We start from the raw sequence: 23101 nt of genomic DNA, 5'->3' as shown, positions 1-23101 counted from the left end.
TTCTCAGCTCCAGAATTTTGCAATTCTGGAAATTAGGACTATGGTGAGAAAGTAGAGGCAAAAAAAACAAGTAATGTGCTTTTGATAAAATGTGAAGATGCTTATCCTGGCCCCAGCAAGCGGTTCAAGAAACTGCCTAGTCAACCTCTCAGGAGTTTTTATGTTTTAATAGGTGACTTTGACAGAAAAAAAAAAAAGGACTCAGTGCTTGCAGAAGTTGACATGATTCATGGTATAATTTTAATCTTCTCAGACCTGAAAGATAGACATTTTCATGAATACAGAAAGATATCTTTCTCTCTTTTTTTTTTTTTTTTGGTCGCACGGCATGTGGGATCTTAGTTCCCCAACCAAAGATCATACCCATGCCCCAGCACTGGAATCGCGGAGTCTTAACCACTGGACCACCAGGGGAGTCCCAAATGGTTCCTTAGACAAGTTCTTATTGTAAGGCCCACCATGTTGCTGAATGTCCTTCTTTGCTGTAGACATCAGCCAAATATCAAGTTCCTAGCTTTATTTTCTGCCCACTTCTATCAGTCCTGGATTCTGCCTCCTCAGTTTTCTTTCTGAAACATAGGTGGTTCACTGTTTCTCATGGAATGAAGTCAGTTCTTTGACCTCAAGGTCCTGGCTGTCTGACCCCAAATTCCCCCTTCTAGCCTCACGGCCAGTTTTTCCCTCCACATATGTCACAGTCTATTAGCAAAGATCCACAAATCACTCTTGGAAAAGTGTATTTTTAGAACTCCACGCTCTAACTGGTACTGTTCTCTTAGTCTTAGCAGTACATTCTCCCTTTCTTTACTGAGAGAGGTCCTCATCTTTTAAGACTCCTTCTCAATTGTCTTTTGTCCAAGAAGCCTTACTTACCTTTCTGGTCTTTTATTCTTCTGTGTGTCCGTAACACCCAATTTAGTCCTTGCTATGTTGTCTGTTTCTTATGGTTTACCATTTTGATTCCCAACCTCTTGGCCAGGTTGTAAATTCTTTGATGGCAAAGGGCCAGTCTCATTGACATTGTCATCCCTGCCTCCAAGCACCCCCCAATCTCTAATTGTGAATCTCTCATATTATAGTTGCCAGATAAGTATTTGTTGAATTGAATTATGGTACAAATCGTCGGGAAACAGAGAGTAATCTGGAAACACAGACTTTACCATCTAATCCAGAGTAGAGTTTGGAGAACCCCAAGTAATAGTGCTCATGGCTGTGGATACTGTACAGTCAGTCCTCCCTATCTGCCTGTTCCAAACCTGCAGATTCAACCAATGTTGGATCCTGTACTGTGTCTGTGACCTATGAGATTTGAGCATCTGCAGATGCAGATTTTGGCATCCGAGGCAAGTCCTGGACCCAATCCCTGCAGGTACTGAGGGATGACTGTATATGTGATTGATCTTGGGGGAGATGAAAAAGATGCAAAAATATTTTTTCCAATAGGGAAAATGTATCTTTACTATTCATCTATTAAATTAAAGCTAAACAGAAAGACACCAAGTTCTCTGTGATTCAGGAAATGGTGGTCACATTTGCAGATGATTCTGACCTGCTGTGCCCTTTTCTTTACCACCACCCTTCCTGTCATTTCTTGTTAGCAGGAAATTTTTACACTTGCCTTTCACCAGCTGCTTGTAATTCTGAATATGTAAAGGAGAGAATCCAAACTAATGGGTGCAGATGAGTTTTTGAAATTCCAAATGGGCAGTATGAAAAGAGTTGGACTCCTTTTTGACCACTCCTTTATAACTATTTACCTAGCACTGTGTTGGGTGTGGTGAAACATAAGAAAGAAGTCCAGTTCCATGGGTTCATTTTCAAGGACATGCAGTATAGTTAGGATATAAAGACTCCCAGCCCAATGTGAAAAGTATGAAATGCTAAAGCAGGTGGTACCATCTGAGTATGTACGTTATAGGGTTTTAGATGGGAATCACTGTGAGTAGCAGCAGAAAAGACTTCTTAAAACACAAGACTGGACTTTAAATATGTGAGTAGGACTTGAGTGAGCACAAATAACTACAGAGGGAAAGATTACTTGAAGTTTTATTTAGAAAAATCCTACAATGGGAAGATCAAGAAGCCAAGAAGCTGCTCAATTAGTGAGGATTGCAGGATGTCTTCAGGGCATAATTAGGACACCACTGTGCAGAGAAGTACACTACGGTTAAGATATAAATTGATAACCGGGTTTTGCTTTTTCTCTCTGCTCCAACACTAGTTCGTAGGCTTTTTTACTTTTCGGTACATTGAGTACCTACAGTTACACTGGCTATGAAGACCAGCAGTGCTCCCCTGGATCCAGAGCCCTGCAAACCACATTCGCTTTTGGCTGCCAATGCTGATCGCGTCTTGCTTGCCAGGAGGAGGAGTCGTGAGAGTGTGGGTCAGGGAGAGGCAAGAAAAATCTGGAATAGGAATAGGGCTTCAATATCCATCATCTTCAAAGGGTTTTCCTAGCTTTATTTGTCGACTTCTGTTATGCCTCTTCTGAAGGGTCACCTTCATTTGTCCCAGTGCTCTGAATGGTGACAAACAGAACTATGTTGTTTCTTTTCCAAAGCCTGTTGTGTTCTGTGTGCCCTGTTGAGAGTGGGGCCATCACCTCAAGTCACACCCACACCACTAAACCCTCACACTACCATAAACTCTAGGAGGTGCTCTAATTTCTGTCCAACTCACTCCGCATTCATCTTTCATTTATTAATCTGCCCGCTAAGGATAAAATCATCAGTCAGGCAGATTCAGCCACTTAAAATGAGTATATTAGTTAGTCTTTCTGAGCCACAGTTTACTCTTCTATAAAATGGAGCTAATAATGTCTACGCCATGGATTCATAATTAATATTATTCTCACCCTATTTATTACAATGGTCTCTCCTAATTAATTTTTTCTTCACACTCAGCTAGAATAATATTCCTAAATGCATATTTAATTGGGTCACTTTTCTGCTTAAAATACCTTCAGTGCATCTCTGTCCCCAATAAGAAAAATTCCAGACACTTTGATAGAGCATATAAGCAGTTTTATTATTTCATCTCTGCCTATTTTTCTAAGCTTATCCAGTTCATTCTTTTCTACCCGATACCTTTCCACTCATCCTTTAATTCTCAACTCAGATATCACCTTCCATCATTTTTCTAGGAAGAAATAGTCAATCGTTCTGTTTTTCCATTGTGTCACCGACTTACAATTTTTTAACTTTTGGATATTCCAGTCTATTATTATTAGTCACTTAACATCTTCCCCTCACTAAATTATGAGCCTCTGCAATAGTCACTTTATATCCCTAATTCTTAGAACAGTGAGTGGTCCACTCAACACATTTGTCGACTAGATGGATGGAGCATGGACAGATATATGAATGAAGAAATTTTCTGCTCCAACAGTGTTATTATTTACACATACTAGCAGTGCAGCCATCAGGGTGCTCACATTCTAGTGTTTTCATACTATAGTTGCAACTTCCCAACATGCAGTCACTTGGAGAAGAAAAGAGCATTCATGCTCTTCTGTTACTTCTCCGTGTACTACTTGGCAACTTCACTGAAACACAAACATACCTCACACTGCTTTTGGGATAAGCTTGTGGACCATCCGGGTGGGGCAGGCTTTCGTGGATCATCAGTAGCCTTTGAGAACAGTTCTCCTTTGTAACGCACACAAGACTGCCTCATCCTCCACGTTGCATCTGGTAAATGAACTGGCTCTTGGGAAGACCTAGTCATCCAGGAAAGTGTCCACGTTTAGAGAAACAGGATGCTTTCTAGATTTTCATAAAGACTGCGCTGCATCTAAAAGTGATTTCTTAGACCCATATGCTGGCCATTATTCCAGATACACTACAAGAAAGAATGCATTCAAGGAGATTCTCGTGAGCAGAGACAGTTCAGAGACCATCCTGCTTCAAGATATCAGTAATATTATTAAGTCATCTTTGTTTTTTATTCTCTTAACAATTCAATTTTAACATAAGTTTCACTCTAAACATATGTGAATAGTAATTGCAATAACTAATAAACTTATTTAGCTTTTCATATGTGGAAGCTTATGACATGTGTGATCAGAAGCAGTTGACAAGTTTTCATTTGCAACCAGATAAATGGACACAGGCTAATTGTAGTTAAAGTCCTATAGATAAGAATGTATGGGCTCCCCTTACCTGAAATCTTTAATGAGGCCAACTTCTTTCCTGTGAGCAGAAGATCTTGTTGATCTGGACAGGTACTTTGGTCTCCTGGTGTTTGCCTTTTGAGTCCATTGTCCCTTGCAAGATGTTGAAAATGAGTGGTAGTAGAATTCGTAAGAGTAACCAACGTGCTTCTGAAATATTTCATAATACATATACAAGTGTATATGTGTATTTCATATATATATATATAAATATGTTTTTTTCTTCTCTTTTCTTTGGCTGACCTCTGCCATCATGTTCAGAAATCCAGATACCAGTTGGTCTGGCCTAGTGCTGCCTTTTTTCTGGCCTAGTGCTGCTTTTATTTTGGTGCTTGCAATAGAAGAAGAAGGAAACGTTTGTAAACTTTTTTTCTACTTTAGAACATCACTCAGGCAACTTTCTTTACCCATCATTTGCCACATTCTGCAAAAGATTACACATATGCCTCAGGAAATCAGGACCCAGAATCAAACTGTGATGTCAACCAAGAGCCAGGAATTAAGGGTTTATTTGTTAAATTGTTCATGTCTAGGATAAATATAATTTCCATTTTGTCCAGGAATGTCCTAATTGATACCTGGGTCCAGGCAAAACTGATAATAGCACCTTCTATCACTCTTAAAGTGCCTTGATTTTCATAATAGCTACACAGTCACTGTTCATAACATTCGTATGTGAAATTGTAATCTTATATTTTAGATTGCTTTCTGACGATTCTTAGAAAATGAATTTACTTCTCCTCATAGTCTACTCTATTTATATTTTATGGCAGAAAGGCAGAAATTGGAACTCCCAAAGAACTGCCTCTCATGGTCAAGGAGAAGATGGACAATGGGGTATTTGGTTCTCTTGCACTGTGTGTGACTCAGAGTAGGTCACCAAATGCATTCCCAAAAATTATTGCTCATAGACTTGACACAGTATTTGTTGAGCACCAGGCCTCAATGTATGGCAGGCATGTCAGCTGCCCTTACATATGAAGTAGTAACATTGTACTTTCTTTTAATCAATGAACTTTCATTCATGTTAACTTGAAAACAATGTGTTGAACCTGAGGAGAGGGTGAGAAGAGCTCATGAGTTTTTCCTATTAATATATGTTCAAAATATCGTAGGCATAGGTTATGATTTTGCTTTCTGGTTTTTAGATGCCCTGATGCCTTTGTTCAAAGTCAGCAGTATTAACTGTATGGTAAATCACTCCCTTAGCCACATTTTTCAGCCTCTGAAGAATCATCTGCTTTAAATATGTCTCAATATGATCTGTGTATTGGACAGTAAAACCGTATCCATGTGGCATGAGTGCATTATCTTTACCCACTGGTATACAAGACATAAAATCAATGTACTTTCCTTCATTATCACCAGAATTATTTTCAGGGAACCAATTCTAAGATCAAGAAGATATCTCAGTGCTCTGCATCCTTGGGAGGATATATATTGAATGTTTGTTAGACAACCAATCTGTCCGTTTGATTTAGATGATGGTCCATATCTTGGGGTTGATTGTGTGTGTGCCATTCTGAAGGATGCTCTGTTAGCCCCATTCAGGGAGGATGGATTAAAAATAGATTAGAACTACCACATTCAGCTTTCTCCATGTCCTCTGCATATTAATTTTCCATTCACTCCTCCCTGAACTTATAAACATCCACTCAGAAAAACCACTCTAGAACTGAAATTCCAATTGAATTCTTCTTTTCTAGGTGCTAAAAATTTTTTATCATGGGGAATATTCTTCATCTGCCTATGTGTGCTATAAGGAAGAGTTTAATGTAAACATACTGTTTAATTTTACACACACACACACACACACACCCCCCACAATAAAAAAATACAGAAGCAATATTTTAAGTGATAGTGTAAGAACAAGAACATAGAGATTAATGTGTATAATAGTAGTAACTTCAAATGTGTTTACATTGTTAACACATTACGAAGTATTCTAATTCAGTTTAGTCACTTATCAAGTATTGAGAACAGAGTGTAAATGTCACTTTAGGAAGCAGCAAGAAATATAATAATCACACTTCCTAAAGGAATTCATATTACCTCTGCCCATTTTCCCCTCAATCCAGAGAGTAACTGTCCCGGAAATCATGGAGACTTTAGCTTTTGCTTAAGGGAGTATATGTCTCTTGCCAAAATAGGATGATCTATCCCTTAAATAAAATATAAAAAATAACTCTTTAAATGACTCTTTCATTTATAATATTTTAGGAGTGCAAACCAAGGGGAGGAGCATGAATTCTTTGGTTTGGACCTTTCTTAGAGGTACCTAAATAAAATAAATTTAAAACTATTTAAACTATTTTGAATAACTCAAAAAGATGCAGTCTTCCTCTTTTTAAAGTCAGACATGGGATCATTTTCTTTGTTTTATTTTTCTTCCTGAAACCACCATTCTTTGGTTTCAAAACGTTTTGAAAAGTAGAAAACATTTGCCTTAGTTATCAAAGCTTTCTGGAAGGAGTGATTTTTTGATGAAATTATCTGAATGAAATCCATGGGTGGTTAAGTGATACATAAATTCATTACTCTTTATCATCTTAATTCTTTTCCTCACCCTCATTTCTATTATTAAGGAAATATGGGTACATAGTAACAAAAGAGTTCTTCTTTATATTCTGTAGAATATATTAGTATATTCATATAGTACATTTTGATTCCTGAGTTCATGTAAAATCATATTACTAATGCCATAATAAAAAAAAAGAAACTACCCATTCCCAGTTTTTGGAACTACAGTGAACTCTATTTGAATAATTAAAAATAAAATGCATATACATTGAAATGTATTATATTACTTCCACAAATGTCATATGTAGATATCCATGTATTCATTTACTTATTTGGAATTTTTAATTTTGAAAAATGTTTTTTTTTTAACATCTTTATTGGGGTATAATTGCTTTACAATGGTGTGTTAGTTTCTGCTTTATAACAAAGTGAATCAGTTATACATATACGTATTAGAGATTTAATATAATAAGCAAAAAAGGAAATTCAGGGATTTTGAGATAAATTTAATTGTGCAACATGTAATGTAAGACTAAAAATAATGCATTATCTTTTATTTGCATGTAGTTCTTTTACTACTAGATAAATGAAAAACATTTTCAATTCAATCTAATAGTGATTTCCTAGTAATAGTAAATCAATGCAGTGATAGTGATTTTATAGTAAGAATTAACTTATTCTTAAATCTTTAAAGTCAGAATAAGTTAAAAACTATCTGCAGTTAGCTGATATTAGCCATAAATAGGCCTGTATAGGATTTGGATACAGCGAGCCAACTCTATCTGTCATGGCAGGTTCCACATCTGATAAATCTTTTTATACTGCCCTTTCCCTGAGGATCCAGGACTGTACCTTGCATATAGTAGGCACTTAATACATTTTGAATGAATTATTATCAGTTTTATGCTCCATTAAAAATTTAAGACCTCTGGGATCCAATAGTAGTTTATATCTTTGCATTAACTGACTTTTCGTCTTCCAGAGCCTAATTAGTTCTCTATTTCCCTTAATCAGTGCTTATGAAATTTACCAAGTTAACTAAACACCTCTAATACTCCCAACAGGAATCATTTATTGCTTTAGTGGCCTAAGTGATGGGGCTGTTAGCATCTCTTTGGCTGACTGCTTTGCAATCTAGTTGCTTTCAGATGTGAGAAAAGTGATCTTAATATTCATACAGAACTTCTGTCTCTCTTCATTTCTTCCAATGTTGATCTGGCAGTGTCCCGTGGCCCAAGCTTATCCTCCACTTATTGAAACCCCAGATGTGTCAGAGTCACACAAGCAAGGTATTTGGGAAAAGGGTTAGGCTCATCAGTCAACCCCCCAAAATGTTCACAACTGCTGCTTATTTCAGTTGCCCCTCCCCAATCACCCCCACACACACACACATTGGGGCCTCCATCCTAATTCCCACTTCTTTATATACCCAGAGTCACTGGCCAGCAGATTTTAAATGTACCAGTTTACCCTGAAAACAGAATATGATGTGATTGAATTAATTTATCATTGCTTGTTGGAAGCTTAACCCTCTTAGTTCAGCTCTGACTTAATATTGAAAGAATGTTTTTTAAATTGTGAATGCGTGGTCTGGTAACAAGATTTAAGTTGTTTCTTCACAGCTCTTTTGCAAATAAAATCATGAGCTCTTGGAAAAGCTTTATTAAGAAGAGTGTTTGGTATGCAAAGGAATGTCACAAGAGCAGGACTTGGAAGTCTTAAAGAAGAAAAAGAAAATCTATATATGTGAGAAAAACAACCAGTGTTATCATAGCTGGCTGCCCCAGCTGGCTTCCTCAACATCACCCAGTGATTATAACTGCCTTCACAAATAACAGTCTGAAGTGTATAAAGAATTAGCTGTAGTCTTGTACGTGTTTGAGTATAGATTCAACTCCCAAATGTTTTTTCGAATAGGTATTCTAGAACTCAAAATCTAACCAAATAATCACAGTTCTACAAATGTACCAATAGAAAAGGGGATTACCTGTAGTGAAAAACTATTAATTAAAATATGGATGATAGGATAATTATTTCTGGTTAATTTCTGGCTCATTTCTCTTAAAGACTACTTTTACAACTGTTGAACACCTAATAGAAGGCAGTGGTTCCAAATGTGTGCTACTAGAGAAACCTTCCTTCTTGGCGTGTTTATAAGAAATATTCAGACCATGTGGGCTGTGTCATGCTCCCTACTCTTTATTCCATACCCAATAGCTCATTCCCAGGTACCTATTTGGCACATAACACAAAGACTACTCAAAGCCCAGTTATAAGGCAAAAAGTACTGTCCCCTGGTACAGTAATAATGATACTTTGCCACAAAGTCATGTCCAATGGCAACAGTGTAGACTGGACCTCTTATAACATGAAGGAGGTGGGCTCTGTCACGCTAGGAGCCAACACCACCACTCCTTCTGTTCTGAGATGTTCAAGACAGCAACACTAACACTGGTGCTGTACCTTTTGGTGACACGTTAACAAGAGTATTGGAGGAAAAAGGGGGGGTGGGTCAGCTTTTCTGTGAGGAATCGAATTTAGCTTGTTTAAAAGAGTATTTTTGTGACAGATTTTTCTCACGCATAGAAAATAACATTTTCTTGCAAAGTATAATGGTATCATTCTTTTCAGGCTTTCTTTGAAGTGGACAAAATAGTCTTACTCAGTTGTTTGTGTATTTTTAAATATTTGTTAGTTTTTGTCTATTTTGTTTCATTTGTGCTTTCATGTTGCAGGTCCACTAACTTTCTGGTATATTTTCCGGATAAACAGGTCGCCATGGAGATGGAGGTTATTGGCCAGTTGATACTAATTTGATTGATAGAAGCACTCTCAACGGTAAGTATATACATTAGGTTCTATTGGATTCGTTATATTAATTAAAATTGTTAATTCTAGAGTGTCTGAGGCAAATTTTCTATTGACTGCAAGTGCCAAGACCCCCAGACTTAGGGTTTTAGTGGGAATAATAGGAACGTGAAGTTATTAACAAACCTGGAGCATATTCCACCAGGAGACAGTGCCGATGAGGGTTGACACGTACGCAAAACAGTCAGAAAAGTCCAAGCATAGAGAATTTTACAAATGATGCTTGGCTGTTAACTATCTAGGTTTGAAAGTACTATATATATTTGAAATATTTCTACAATTTTATTGTAGAGAGGTGACTGAAACCCACTCACTTTCATAAACTGAAGTTAGTGGGACTTTTTCAAGAGTCAGAGTGCCAGGAGATTAAGAGGCAATCAGAATATGGACAATTGAGAAAGAATAATTATTTCCTCACAGTTTCCATCCACTACCGAGCAGTGGTTATATATGTACAGGTGAAGCAAATGTAAGCCAAAGACACAGAACAGTATAGTCTCTTAAATCGTGTGTCCTAAAGAACACTAATCTTGGATAGAACTGCCAAATGGAACAACTGAAAATACAGGAGGCCCAGTAAAATTTGAATCCTTTCTAATTGCCTATGAATCTGAGATAAAGAAAAATATTGCAAGGGGTTACCATCTCAACGTACACAGGCACTTCAGTGTACATATCCGTAGGCAACTAGAAATAATGCAAATTTAACTGAACCTCCTTTATTTTTACTTATTAAATCTGGCAATCCTAATTTTGGATCAAGTTTAGAAGTTTGCTATGGACTATTTTAACTTGCCCTTCAAAAGAAAATGAATTCTCTGATTGAAAAGAAACCTCAGCCCAAATTTGATGTTAACAGATAAGGATTTTTCTTTTCACAGGAGTCAAACTTCAGATGAAGAGCATGGCAGTAATTGAGAGAAATGCATGTCACTTTATTTTTTTACTATTTAAGATTCCTAGTGAGAAATGTAATTGTAATTAAATTTGATCTGATTACATTATCTCACAGGAGGAAGTCATGAAGATAAAATAGATGAATGGCATCCAGTGACTGTGAGCCAGTTTAGATAGATTGTTGGCATGGCCCCTTCTCAATTTTCTGCTACACTTAATGATGGTTTAGGCCTTTCCTGTTAAATGAATGGGGTGAACAAAGTACCTGAAACATTTCTAGAATCCCTACTGGAATAACTAATTATTACAGGCTACATGATTAATTAAGCTGACTTGATAACCTCAGAGAGGCACGGATGGTAGCGGGCATACTTAATCTATTTCCTATTCTATTTCGCTATCCAGTAAATGATAGTAAATATGTAATTTGCCTTTAGCTTGGGCTTTTACAAGCCAATCAGCAAAGGCATCTGAAAACTCTACCTTCCTAATTAAAATTCTACTAACGTCTTATACCTTAAGAAGGGGGTATATTTTCAAATTATATATATAAGTGAAAAATTGACTGATAAAACTCTAACCCCACCACACCTTTGCTAAGTAGGCTGCATAAATAAGAGCAAAAAATCTTGAAATTTCTTGAGTTTTTGAACCTCATATACAATGAAAATTTCATACATCTCCTCATGTAGTGACAGAATTAGAGAGGTTTCCTATCTCTCCTTATACTTCTTGATTCACCCTTCAAAGAATTGTAATAGAATAATGGTTTATTGTCAGGATACTCAAGCCACTTGCAAATAAATTTAGACCTCGCTAATCATTTACTTTCTCTTACAACGTGTCACTGTTTTAAAAAAGCACTCTTGGAATTCAGATAAAGAAAAACAAAGCTATAGTTCATGTTTACTCTTGAAGTTGGAAGCCCTTAATTAAATTGGGGAAACTGAAGAGCCTTCCTAAATTATTTTCCGATGGCAGGTAGAATCAAAGCTAATATGTGGTGATATGGTAGTATTTTACTTGTATGATGCATTCAATCTTGTGGTCCACATTCTTAAAGCAGGAAAATCTTCAACTTCTGAAAATGTGATTTTGTAGTTTATATTTGTATGAAGGATAACACCAGCGAAAATTACTTCACTTCAATCCTTTTTTCATTGGGGAAGATAAATCACCAACTTCGTTTTGTTGGTAGCTTTTCCTAAAATTTTCAAAATTAGTAATTTTGGTAAAGAGATCTACAAACCCTGCAAAAGCGTTGTTATATTGACTTCAACCTTTGAACACTTAAGTTTGATAGGTGTTGATACTTTGGTGAAGCATTATTTAAAAATTAATGTTATTAATTATTTTTTGTATATTTAGAATTGTATTAGGTATTCTGTAAAACATGACTTAAACTCTGTGTTTAGGAGAAAAAGCTGTGATTTTCCCTCTAGTTTTGATTTCCCTTAAGTAAAGATAATTAGAGTGTCCCAGGGCTCTCAAGCTCTAGTCTACGAGAGGCTCTGCCCACCTACTATCTAAACATTATCTATCTGAAATGATGTTAAGGCCCTCAGACTAATCCCAAACCCCAGGTTCTCGAACTGACTTTGCCATGGATTAGAAATGTGTGAATCAAGTCACTTAAACTCTCTGGATCTCAGTTTTTCATCTGAACATAGAAAGTGTTAACCTAGATCAGGGTTTCTTAACTACAAAACTATTGCCATTTGGAACTGGATAATTTTTGGGGGACTGGATAATTTTTTTGTCGTTGGGTTCACCCTGTGCATTGTAGGATGTTTAGCAACATCCCTGGCCTTCATCCACTAGATGCCAGTAGTATTTCCTCTCTACCATGTTGTAACAACCAAAACTGTCTCTAGACATTGCCAAATTTCCCCTTGGGGGGCAAAATCTCCCCAGTTAACAACCACTAAGCTTGGTTAGCATTCCCGAAAGGTTGGTCCAGGGTACATGGGTCCCATGAGAATCTCTGAGAAAAAAGTGTCCCATTGTCAAGTAATCATTGGGAAATTCGTTTGGTACTCACTTCCTTTTGCCAGGTCCTCGCCTTCCACCTGAATACTAGAGGATTTGTCTTGAGAGAGCATCTCTGCTCACTCTATACCCTTGAGTTTGGTGATCTCACCTACTCCCAGGCTTCAAATTCCATCTGTATGCCAGCTCCCACATTTATATATCTAACACAGACCTTCTAGCTGCCTCTTTACAATTCATCATAAGATCTCAACCCTGACATATTCAAGACTGAACTTTTGTTCTTGCCCCATTGAGCCTACCTGCCCTTTCGCCCTCTCCCTCATCCTAGACATAAGGATATTGCTGAGGCCTGAATCTGACTCCTCCTTTCTTTCCTGCCCCAAGTGCAATCTGCTTTATTCATTTACTTTCAAACTATATTGTGTACGTGTCCTCCTTGCTTGACTGAAGTTGCCACCATCTCAGTTTAAGCTATCATCAACTCTCACCTGGAGAATTCCATATCCTCTTAGCTGGTCTCTATTTTTCCACCACCAACCCCTCTCCACGCAGAGGGAAGAGATGTCTCCTTGGAGCAAATCAAGCCTGTCACGTTGCTGAAAACTCTTAAACCATCTGTGATTTTACCGAGGATAACTGAATGTGATCTACAGAGCTCATGGGAACAAGGTCCTGTTTCTCTTTTCAGCCTCATTTTGTGCCATTTCCTTTTTGCTCCCAGTGTTCCAGACACACGCACAGTCTGCTCTCAGTTCCCTTGTAAAGGAACAAGAACTAACTCCTAGCAACACTTCATAATTTAGCTTAAATGTCGCTTCTATAATGAGGCCTTTCATGACCTCCCTCCTCTGTCCATGACCTCGTATCACATCCTCATGTTATATCTTTCTACATGAACTCTACTTTTCTTTAAAACACCAACTATAGTGGTAATGTTATATTTATTTGCTTCATGATTTTTTTGATATAAATCTTGTCCAGTGAATTGTAAGCTCCATGAGATCAACAATTATGCCCCCCTCTTTTTTTGGTAGGGAGCAATCAATATGCTAATTTGGAAATTATTCTCAGACTACACAATATACAAGAAGACCATGACATACACATTATTAGGAAATGATGTATATGTGGCCCCATGAATACATTCTAATGGTTTCATAGCCTGGCTGTTCTTCCTTCTCCACCCTTCCAGAAAAATAGCTCAGAAATGGAGCTTTCACAACTCCCTTCTATTCTATTGGCTATGCCTTGATCTCAGGCGAGAAGTAACCTGACATTCTGTTCATGTCACAGTGACCCAGATGGGGTCCATGTTTCAGGAATGGAAGACAGACATTTAATATATAGGAATTGTTTTTCTTCTCTGGTCCAACGAGTTGGGCAAGCCTCTGACTATCTCACACCTGTGTATGTGTCTTATCTCATATTGTCTCTTTTTGCCTACTTGAATCCTCTCATGGCTTTTCCCCCTGCCTCCAGCTTTATTGGAAAATAATTGACTATAACATTGTGTAAGTTTAAGGTGTACAATGAGCTGATTTGATCCACTTAAATAATCCAGAACGGTGACAACCATAGTTAACACCTCCATCATATCATATAATTACCACTTACCCATAGTTTGATCACAACATCATATCCACAGCACCCAATTGGATCTTATTTATGGAATAATTGAATACATTCTCTGCCATTTCTGTGCTACCGCTCCTGGCAATGCATAGTTCACATTAGCATGTTCAAAATTCTGATATTTGAGGGAAAAAATATGTTTTCCACCTTAATTGACCAAGGAACCTTTTTCCCCCATAATGGTGATTAATATTTCATTTTAGGGAACACTGGGCTAGATTATCTGTGAGATCTCTTCCAGCTGATTGACTATATAGTACCTTATTTCAGGGTGAAATGCTTTGAAATATTCAATACCATATGAATGTCTGTTCAAATTCAAAGGCCTGTGAAATTATGAAGACTTACGTTGAGCTGAAAGTGTTCTAATAACAAAACCGTTATCCGAGAACACTGCAATCATGGGAGGGAGGTTAATTTCCCAACTAGAAGCTTTCATTGGATCTGTTTGTCTCCCCAGAACTGAACTTGTCAATCTTATGTTCACATTGTTTGCCTTCCTATTGTTATTGTGTAGCTATTAGGGCTCAGCCATTGTGGCAATGAGACCAGGTTCTCAACATGGGAGCCAGGACTCCTGGATTCGATACATGGCTTTGTGTTCTATGTGATACTTAAGCACTCAGAGTACCTGTCTATCCATGAGCCTACTGCAGAATTTTTGAGGGCAAATATGATAAGACACATAAAATATTTTTGAAAGCCTACCAAGTATCATAAAAATTAAAGACCTTATTAGTAGTTACACTAAACCAATTTTCTAATCATTACTAAGACTTTAGACCCAACAGATTATGAAATCTATGTTTGCTTTTATTGAATTTAGTATAAAAAGGATGAAATCATTTGCGGTGATCAGATATCATGAAAATTAAGTTGGATGGAATGCTCATGTGATATTAAAAAAATGTGACTCCCTTCTCCCTGATTTTAATGAAACATATCTAGGTCTTGATGACTCTGACATTGGATACCCACACTCTTAGGCTAACACCAGGAACAGATGAATTAGGATACTGTATTTTTCTTTAATTTGGAAAAATCACATAGAATGAACTGTATTGGACCGCATCATATCTGTTGAGCACCAACTCTGTGCCAGGGTGTGTGGTCAGGGTGATGCATCCGTTATCTCATGAAATAATCACAGTGCCCTGGAGGAGCTTTGTAAGCCTTTGAATTACACCGTTCAGCTTCCGAAAGGGGGCAAAAGTCACCTTGCCCCTTTTGGAATCAGGCTATCTCCCAGAACTCTTACCTACACAATCTAGATTTGTGAATTCTAAATTTTTTCCTAATTTAGAGCACTCTTTTAATATATTTAGATATCTGCTTGATCATCATTATTTGCAGGTTCTCTATTCATGAATTTACCTACTCTCTAAAATTTTATTTGTAACCCCCAAAACCAGTAATTATGGTGCTTTTATGATAATCCTTGGACATGTGCAGAGCAGCCAGAAATTTGAGCAGCCCAGTGCTCACAAACTCAGCTGAGCTGGAACAAGGTGGCGTTCTGCCTTGATGGTTCAGCTCTCATACCATGGATGTGTCCTTTCGGCACTACATTTAGTACCAATTTTTCACATTTTTGTGGGGTTTTGTTGGTGGTTTCACTGTTTAAAGCTGTCCCTAAATGTGGCGATGAAGTGCTTTCTAGTGTTCCTAAACACTAAAGGCTGATGTGTCTGATGGAGAAACTATGTGTGTTAATTAAGCTTCACTCAGGCATGAATTTATAGCGCTGTTGGCTATGAGTTCAATTTAATGAATCAACATTACATATCAAATAAGGCACCTTTAAACAGAAACCCCCATGAAACAAGGTTGTGCTTTGATTGGTTGATAAAAAGGTAGGTTCCCAGGAACATGACACTGTGTTTCCTCTAGAAGCAATACTTCGTATTCCCTAATTTAGTATATGTGATGTCTTTATAGAACACAACTACTGCAAATAACAAGGATCGACTCCATCTAAAGACACCATTGCACTTGACTTTATTTACTGCCTGTTCAGTGTCAGATATTCTGATTAGTCAGCCTTTGAATGGAGATTGGGAAATTAATGAAAGATCTTGAAAACCAAGTTTTAAACTGATGGAACTTTTATGAAGAAGTCATAAAGGCCTGGAATCAAAGATTTATAATGGGAGCCCTCATGAACCCAACTCTGTGAGGCAAATGACATCAATATCTCACTTAATCTAAAGCTCATGGGCTTCCCTCGTGGCGCAGTGGTTGAGAGTCCGCCTGCCGATGCAGGGGACACGGGTTCGTGCCCCGTCCGCGACGATCCCACATGCCGCGGAGCGGCTGGGCCCATGAGCCATGGCCGCTGAGCCTGCGCGTCCGGAGCCTGTGCTCCGCAACCGGAGAGGCCACAACAGTGAGAGGCCCACTTGCCGGAAAAAAAAAAAAAAAAAAAAAATTAAAGCTCAGCAGAATCCAGAGTCATTATTTTCTAATTTGGAGCATGACATCTTCCTAGGTGGAAAGAAAGAAGGAAGAGCAAAAATTTGAAAAATTCCAATTTACATGGTTTTAAAAAATATTCATACAGTGTTACTGCCGGGTACGACTCCAACTAAGTTTGTCAGAAATGGTGAACTGTTAAAGTTAAGTTAAGCTAATAAAATCCATGAGATCCCCAACGGCCTCCATTGTACACTTTCACATAAAAGGTTAATTTATTCCAATCGATTAATTTATTAAGAACAGAAAGGGCATATTGAGATACTACTGTAACATGACTTTTTAAATTGTAAGTAAAACTACGACACAGAAAGTTCTAACCTTTCATTACTTGCCTCATTCCTTTGTAATAAATGAAAAAATTACTTCAAGGAAAGCTTATTTCTTTCATTTATAATCAGAATCTTTTAACAGAAAGTGCTGTGTAAAAACTTGATGGTTACCCGCCCCTGAGATTCAAGTTATATCGGTAGCACTTAATTTTTTTCCCCAACAATATTGAATCAGCAATAATTTGTTTAAATTTAGGTGACTATCTTTTCAAAAAAAAAAAAAAACCCCAATGATTCTTAGGTAACTTGTCAAAAGATAGTGTTTCAATTTTGAGGCAAGTGCTGGGTTATTATATTCACTTATGCAAACAAGTTAATTTATCTTTCACATTGAATATTATGTCTAAAAAGTTTGTATCAATAGTTTGGAAGTCCACACCAAAAATATCCCAAATGATATGGTAGATTATTAATTTAGGCAACATTTTATTTTATGTTTCAGTGGGATAATGATATTATAAGCAATTACACTGTGTCAGATAGTTGCTGAGATAGTTGCTTTGTCTGTATTTTTTCTAATTCTGACAGTAACTACATATGATAAATATTATTATTTCCATTTTATAGGTAGAGGCACTGAGGTACAAAAGGCCTAAAGATTTTGCTCAAGGGGTATAGAAAGCTAATATGGGTTGTTGAAGAAACTCATTCAAATTTAGATCTAGGAAAACATCCAAATTCATTGCTTTCTGCTACTTTTTAAATTATTTATAAATAAAGCTATATGCTAATATATACTTTTTAGAATTTGGTAGCTTGTAATAGTAAATATGACATAAATCAGAATATTTCTAATTGATTAATCACTGAGGGTTTAAAGAAAGCTATTTAAAGGGTCATTAGTCATTCTTGCTTACATAAGCAGATTATCATTGTATTTTCACCTGAATATTGTCTACCATGTGGTACAGTTGCAGCACAGGAAAAATTTATCTTAGGACTTTATGACACTCTTTCCAACCCTGTGGCTGCTTTTAAATGGGATTCATACACCCTTGACAGGTTGAAAATTAAATGTGCTTTATGGATAGCTTCTTAAAAGGAACGGAAAGTATGAGTGATTGGTGTCAAATAGTTTGTCTTTCACAGCATCAAATAAATAGTATTTTCTCAGCCTTCTCTGACTCTTATCATACTGGAATTCTTATCATTCAAAGCGGCATGCTTCCTGCCTTCCCCACTTTCTACTCAATACCATAGCTTAATTATATTTTTCCATTGAGATATAATTCCCATACCATGAATTTACCCTTTCAAAGTGCACAATTCAGTGGTTTTTAGCATATTCACAAGGTTGTGCCACCATCGCCACTATCTAGCTTTAGAATATTTTCATCACCCCAAAGGGAAACCCTCTGCCCATTAGCAGTCTTTCCCCATTCACTTCTCCCCACATCCACTGGCAAACACTAATCTACTTTCTGTCTCAGTAGATTTGCCTATTCTGGATATGTCATAGAAGTAGAATTGTATAATACGTGGCCTTTTGGGTCTGGCTCCTTTCACTTAGTATATCATTTTCAAGGTACATGAATTTTGTAGCATGTATCAATACTTCATTCCTTTTTATGACTGGGTGGTATTCTATTGCATGTATATATCACACTTGTTTATTCATTCATCAGTTGATGGCTTTGGGGGTTTCCCACTTTTGGTGATTCTGAATAACGTTGCTGTGAATATTCCTATGTAAGTTTCCATGGGAACATTGGTTTCATTTATCTTGGGTAGATAATTCGATCTTTCCTCTCCTTTTTCATTGCTTTTTGCCCAGCTTCAGGAATGCCCAGAACAATAGGAACTCTTTGAATTCTTAACCGAGCTTGATAAGCCATGGCTGTCACATCTCCCTAAACATGATCTTCATTTGCCTGTCTTTTCCCAGAGCCACCCATTGGCCAGATGCACCCCCCACATGGCAGCGTCACTCCTCAGAAGAACAGCAACCTGCTTGTGATTATTGTGGTCACCGTTGGCGTCATCACAGTGCTGGTGGTGGTGATCGTGGCCGTGATTTGCACCCGGCGTTCTTCAGCCCAGCAGAGAAAGTAGGTACAGCTAGTTCCCAAGAGATGAGAAGTCACTGCTTGACCTGACGACCATCTTTTTGAGTTAGATTTTTGACGGCTCTCTTCCTGTGTGCTTCCAGAATTCACTACATGTTCCTTATCTCCTCTCCAGAGCTGGGCAAAATCTTGCCTTTGTCCATTCCAGGCCCATAACTTAAGAGGGTGAGGGCTAGGCTTGCAGAATTAATAGTAGAATCCACCTGAACACTCACTCTGCATTTCTGTTTGATTTTACTTCTTGAGACCAGATTCTTCCTTTCAAATGAGAGCAGGTATTCCTTAAGTAACACTTAGAGAGTGGACTTCACCATGTCCCTACTTATGGCCCTCTCTCTGCAATTATGTATAAAACATTGGAGATGTGTATTCCTCTAAAAGTATTTACGTGTCATGGGCTTCCCTGGTGGCGCAGTGGTTGAGAGTCCGCCTGCCGATGCAGGGGACACGGGTTCGTGCCCCGGTCCGGGAGGATCCCACATGCCGCGGAGCGGCTGGGCCCGTGAGCCATGGCCGCTGAGCCTGCGCGTCCGGAGCCTGTGCTCCGCAACGGGAGAGGCCACAGCAGTGAGAGGCCCGCGTACCGCAAAAAAAAAAAAAAGTATTTACGTATCCCTTTTGGCAAGAAGGCCTGAAGGCAGTTAATCAATGCTTGCTGCATGAATGACAGTATAGACTACCAAACTCAACGTAATTATAATACTGTGGAATGTTTAGTTTAGAGGGAGTAGTTAGGATAGACGAGAGATTCCAGAAATTCAAAATGGTTCATATTTCCTGGCTACGGTGGATTTTCAGAAATTAAAATTTTTGAGGGGTTTAAAAATATTTTCATATCGTGCAGCTCTAGGTTATAGCACATGCAGAGAAAGATATATCAAAGTACAAAGTTTGGAATGGAAAAGGGGTTTTAACTGAGCTTATCCCCTCCCAACGATACCCCATAAACAGCATATTAACCTTGTATCAGCCAGTTGTGGGAATCAGCAATAACCTTCTGGTTATTTTCTGCCTCTCTAGCACTTTTCAAATCCAACATGATATGTCTTTTTCAGCTGTGCTCTTCTCACTGGATTGGCTACAATAGGCTTTTTCCTTAATTTTTGTTTGTTTTTGGCCTGAGGCATGGTGTTCTGCAAGTCTGAGGCATGGGCCCATAGGTGGCTGGTTTGACAACTGTATACCATACACATTGCTGGAGAAAGATTCTCTAGCAAATAATTTTCCCTCTTCCCCTGGCAATACCTCAGCCTTTCTCTCTTTTTAAAAATGCTGTGATCCTATTTGTTGATTTCTAGTGTATCTTCCAGCATTTTGAAGTAAGGTATTTAGTAACAGGATACAGGAAGATGTACATACTGAAGAAAGTAACATAGGTATAGATGTAGTCTTTGCATTTCATTTATTTAGATGACAGGTCAAATTTTATATCCAGCTGCATTCATTTGACTGGACTGTCTTGAAGCTGATGATAGCTGGTGTGCTGGTCCATTGTTTCCGAACAGGGAACCAGACAGAATGAGATTAACAAGGTGGGTCTCCTGTGTAAGCATCTGGAAAGTCATAATTGCCCACTGAGCTTCTAGAGTGCTGGGCACTTGGTAAGACTCTGGGGGAAAATCACTGTGATTAAGTCGTTGAACAATCTCTTGGTCCAGCAATCCCAGGAAAGGGCCCTTGTAAACAAAGAATGGTGAAAAATCAAAGCTGCAGGTCTCTGAGGCAGAGCTGAGAAAGATTCACAGAAATGGAAGCACGGAGGACAGCAGTTTCTGGTCTTATTTCATGACAGTTTTAAAAACATGGATGCGTTCACAAAACGAATTGAAATAACTAAACCATCTGTAGTGAGGTGTTTTGTTTTGTTTTGATCATTTTCCTCATTGTTAGAAGAATGTTTGAGGGTTATATTGGCTTGATGAACTGAGCTCCTGGACCTGTGTTGTTTCTCCACAGAGAAAATGCTAGTCTTCTCCATGTGCAAAAGTGGGATGTGGTGCTGTTTTGGGAAACTCTCAAATTGTCCTAAATCCCACCCTAAGTACTTTGTTAGAAGCTTGAAGGTTTTATATAGAAAGAGTAGAAGCTGAACCCTGGGTGTCACTTGTTTTTAAAATTAGGGAATGGGGCTTCCCTGGTGGTGCAGTGGTTGGGAGTCCGCCTGCCGATGCGGGGGACACGGATTCGTGCCCCGGTCCGGGAGGATCCCACATGCTGCGGAGCGGCTGGGCCCGTGAGCCATGGCCGCTGAGCCTGCGCTTCTGGAGCCTGTGCTCTGCAATGGGAGAGGCCACAACAGTGAGAGGCCCGCGTACCACAAAAAAAATAAATAAATAAAATAAAATTAGGGAATGATTGAAAGAATAAATCACTCCATGAATGACTGAAAACCCAAAGAAAGTGAATCTATAGCTCATATGCTACTGCCGCTTGGGTTTTTCCTCACCCCACTCCCAAAGTCTCTTAATATTTCCTTGGCATATTTTCACAGTTTAGCTTCACATATTTTTCTTCAGTAACAGGCCCAATGGCATTCATCCTGATCTCTTTGTTTGTATATGTTAACAGAGAAAAAGGAAAAAAGAAAATCTCTCCTTTAAGATATTTCTGAGTTTTAGTTTAGCTTTTCTTGATTTCATTGAGAGGTCCTCCTTCCCCCACAGCACCACCACTGCACTTGTAGAACAAACTAAATAATGCAGATGAAAGCAAAATCAGTTCTAATTTGAAGCAGAAATAATGTCCATTACAGGGCTCTCAGAAATGGGAGTTTAATGTAATTAATAAGGTGAAGTAGGAGATATCCGTGTGCTTCTTCAATATCTCTTTATTTAAGGACGGCTGGAGAGTGTAAATTGTCTATGTGTTTTACTGGGGGACTTGAATTACATCCACATGGATTTGAAACATTTTTGTGTACTATCAGTAATACTTCGTTCAAGTTAGTGTCTATGCGTTTTATTCTGTGATTTATGTAATGAGGTAATGAGCTAGCTTATCTGATTGACTCACATTCTAGTTGGTAAGATTTTCTTTTTGTTATAAAATAACTAACAGAAGTTAGAACCCAAGTTCTAGTTCTGATTCTACCACTTCTTTAATTAAATTAATAGTATTTAATTACACCTAAGGGAAGACCTAGTCTCCGAATACCTGTTTCCTCAAATAAGAAATGGGACTAAATGCTTTTCTGTCAACCCTCTACCACTAAAATTCTCCATGGACTACTGCTAAATTACAAAATCACATGGTAGCATTTAGCTTCAAATTCACATGAAATAAAAATAACTGCATTTCTTTTTAGCTATTAATTAAAACATTTTGAAGAGACTTCCCTTACACATTCTGAATTAGTGAGATTATAGTAGAATATCATAATATTGAAAATTTGTGTTTTAATAAAGCTTAAATTGATGGGGGATTTTGGTGCTTTTTAACAGAGGAATAATATTTTCCTGGCCAAAATGTAGAATGTGTATTTTGATAAGTTAGAAGGTATCTACAGATACTAAAGAAAAAAATATTTGACATTGAGACTATCCTGGAAATTCTGGACACATGGTTATCACATGAACACGTGGGTAGATGGTCAACAACTTGTCCGAATACATTAAATTTAAATGTGTAAGTGAAATTCAAGGTTTACATGGTAAAATCACCAGTTAACTAAGCCTCCTCTTTGATTTGACGTGGACACAGCAAGTTTTAAATATCCACACGCATTCAAATCTTAACAAAAATAATTATCTTCAGTACTGAGTGAGGATCAAATGTTTCAACGCAAATGAAATCTATTGTACTTTACTATAGGTCACTCTCACTATTTTCAAAATTTTAACATTCCATTGGTTTTCAGTATTCACCACACAAGGATTTTAACTGACAACCACTTAAGACATCAATATATCTTAGTTCCATCTCGGAAAAGGCAGGTTCATTTGAGTATCTAGGACATATTTTCTCTGGCTTTCCAATACAAGTTTTTTGTTTCGTTTTTAGTAGCAGTCAGTAGAGTAAAAATAATCAGTATAGATAATTAGGAGGCTGGAAAGCTTTGGGAAAGATTTGGATGGAGGAAAGTTAAAAAAAAATAATGACACGTTTTTATCATTCAATTCAAGTGATTTCTATGCGCTTGGTGTGTGATC

At 37.8% G+C, this 23101-nt stretch overlaps 1 protein-coding gene across 1 annotated transcript in view; it reads left to right on the top strand.

The window, feature by feature from the left end:
- The window catches only part of DCC (DCC netrin 1 receptor), a 1193354-nt gene that overhangs the window by 1081595 nt on the left and 88658 nt on the right, over positions 1–23101 (top strand). Inside the window, 2 exon segments of the mRNA XM_079943413.1 lie at positions 9467–9532; positions 18773–18935. Coding sequence (XP_079799539.1) covers positions 9467–9532; positions 18773–18935 — 229 coding nt within the window.

Source organism: Stenella coeruleoalba (genome assembly GCF_951394435.1).
Source record: "Stenella coeruleoalba genome assembly, chromosome: 14".
In the NCBI taxonomy this organism is placed as follows: Eukaryota; Metazoa; Chordata; class Mammalia; order Artiodactyla; family Delphinidae; genus Stenella; species Stenella coeruleoalba.
Note: the sequence above shows the minus strand (reverse complement) of the source record. Positions and strands in the feature narration are given on the sequence as shown.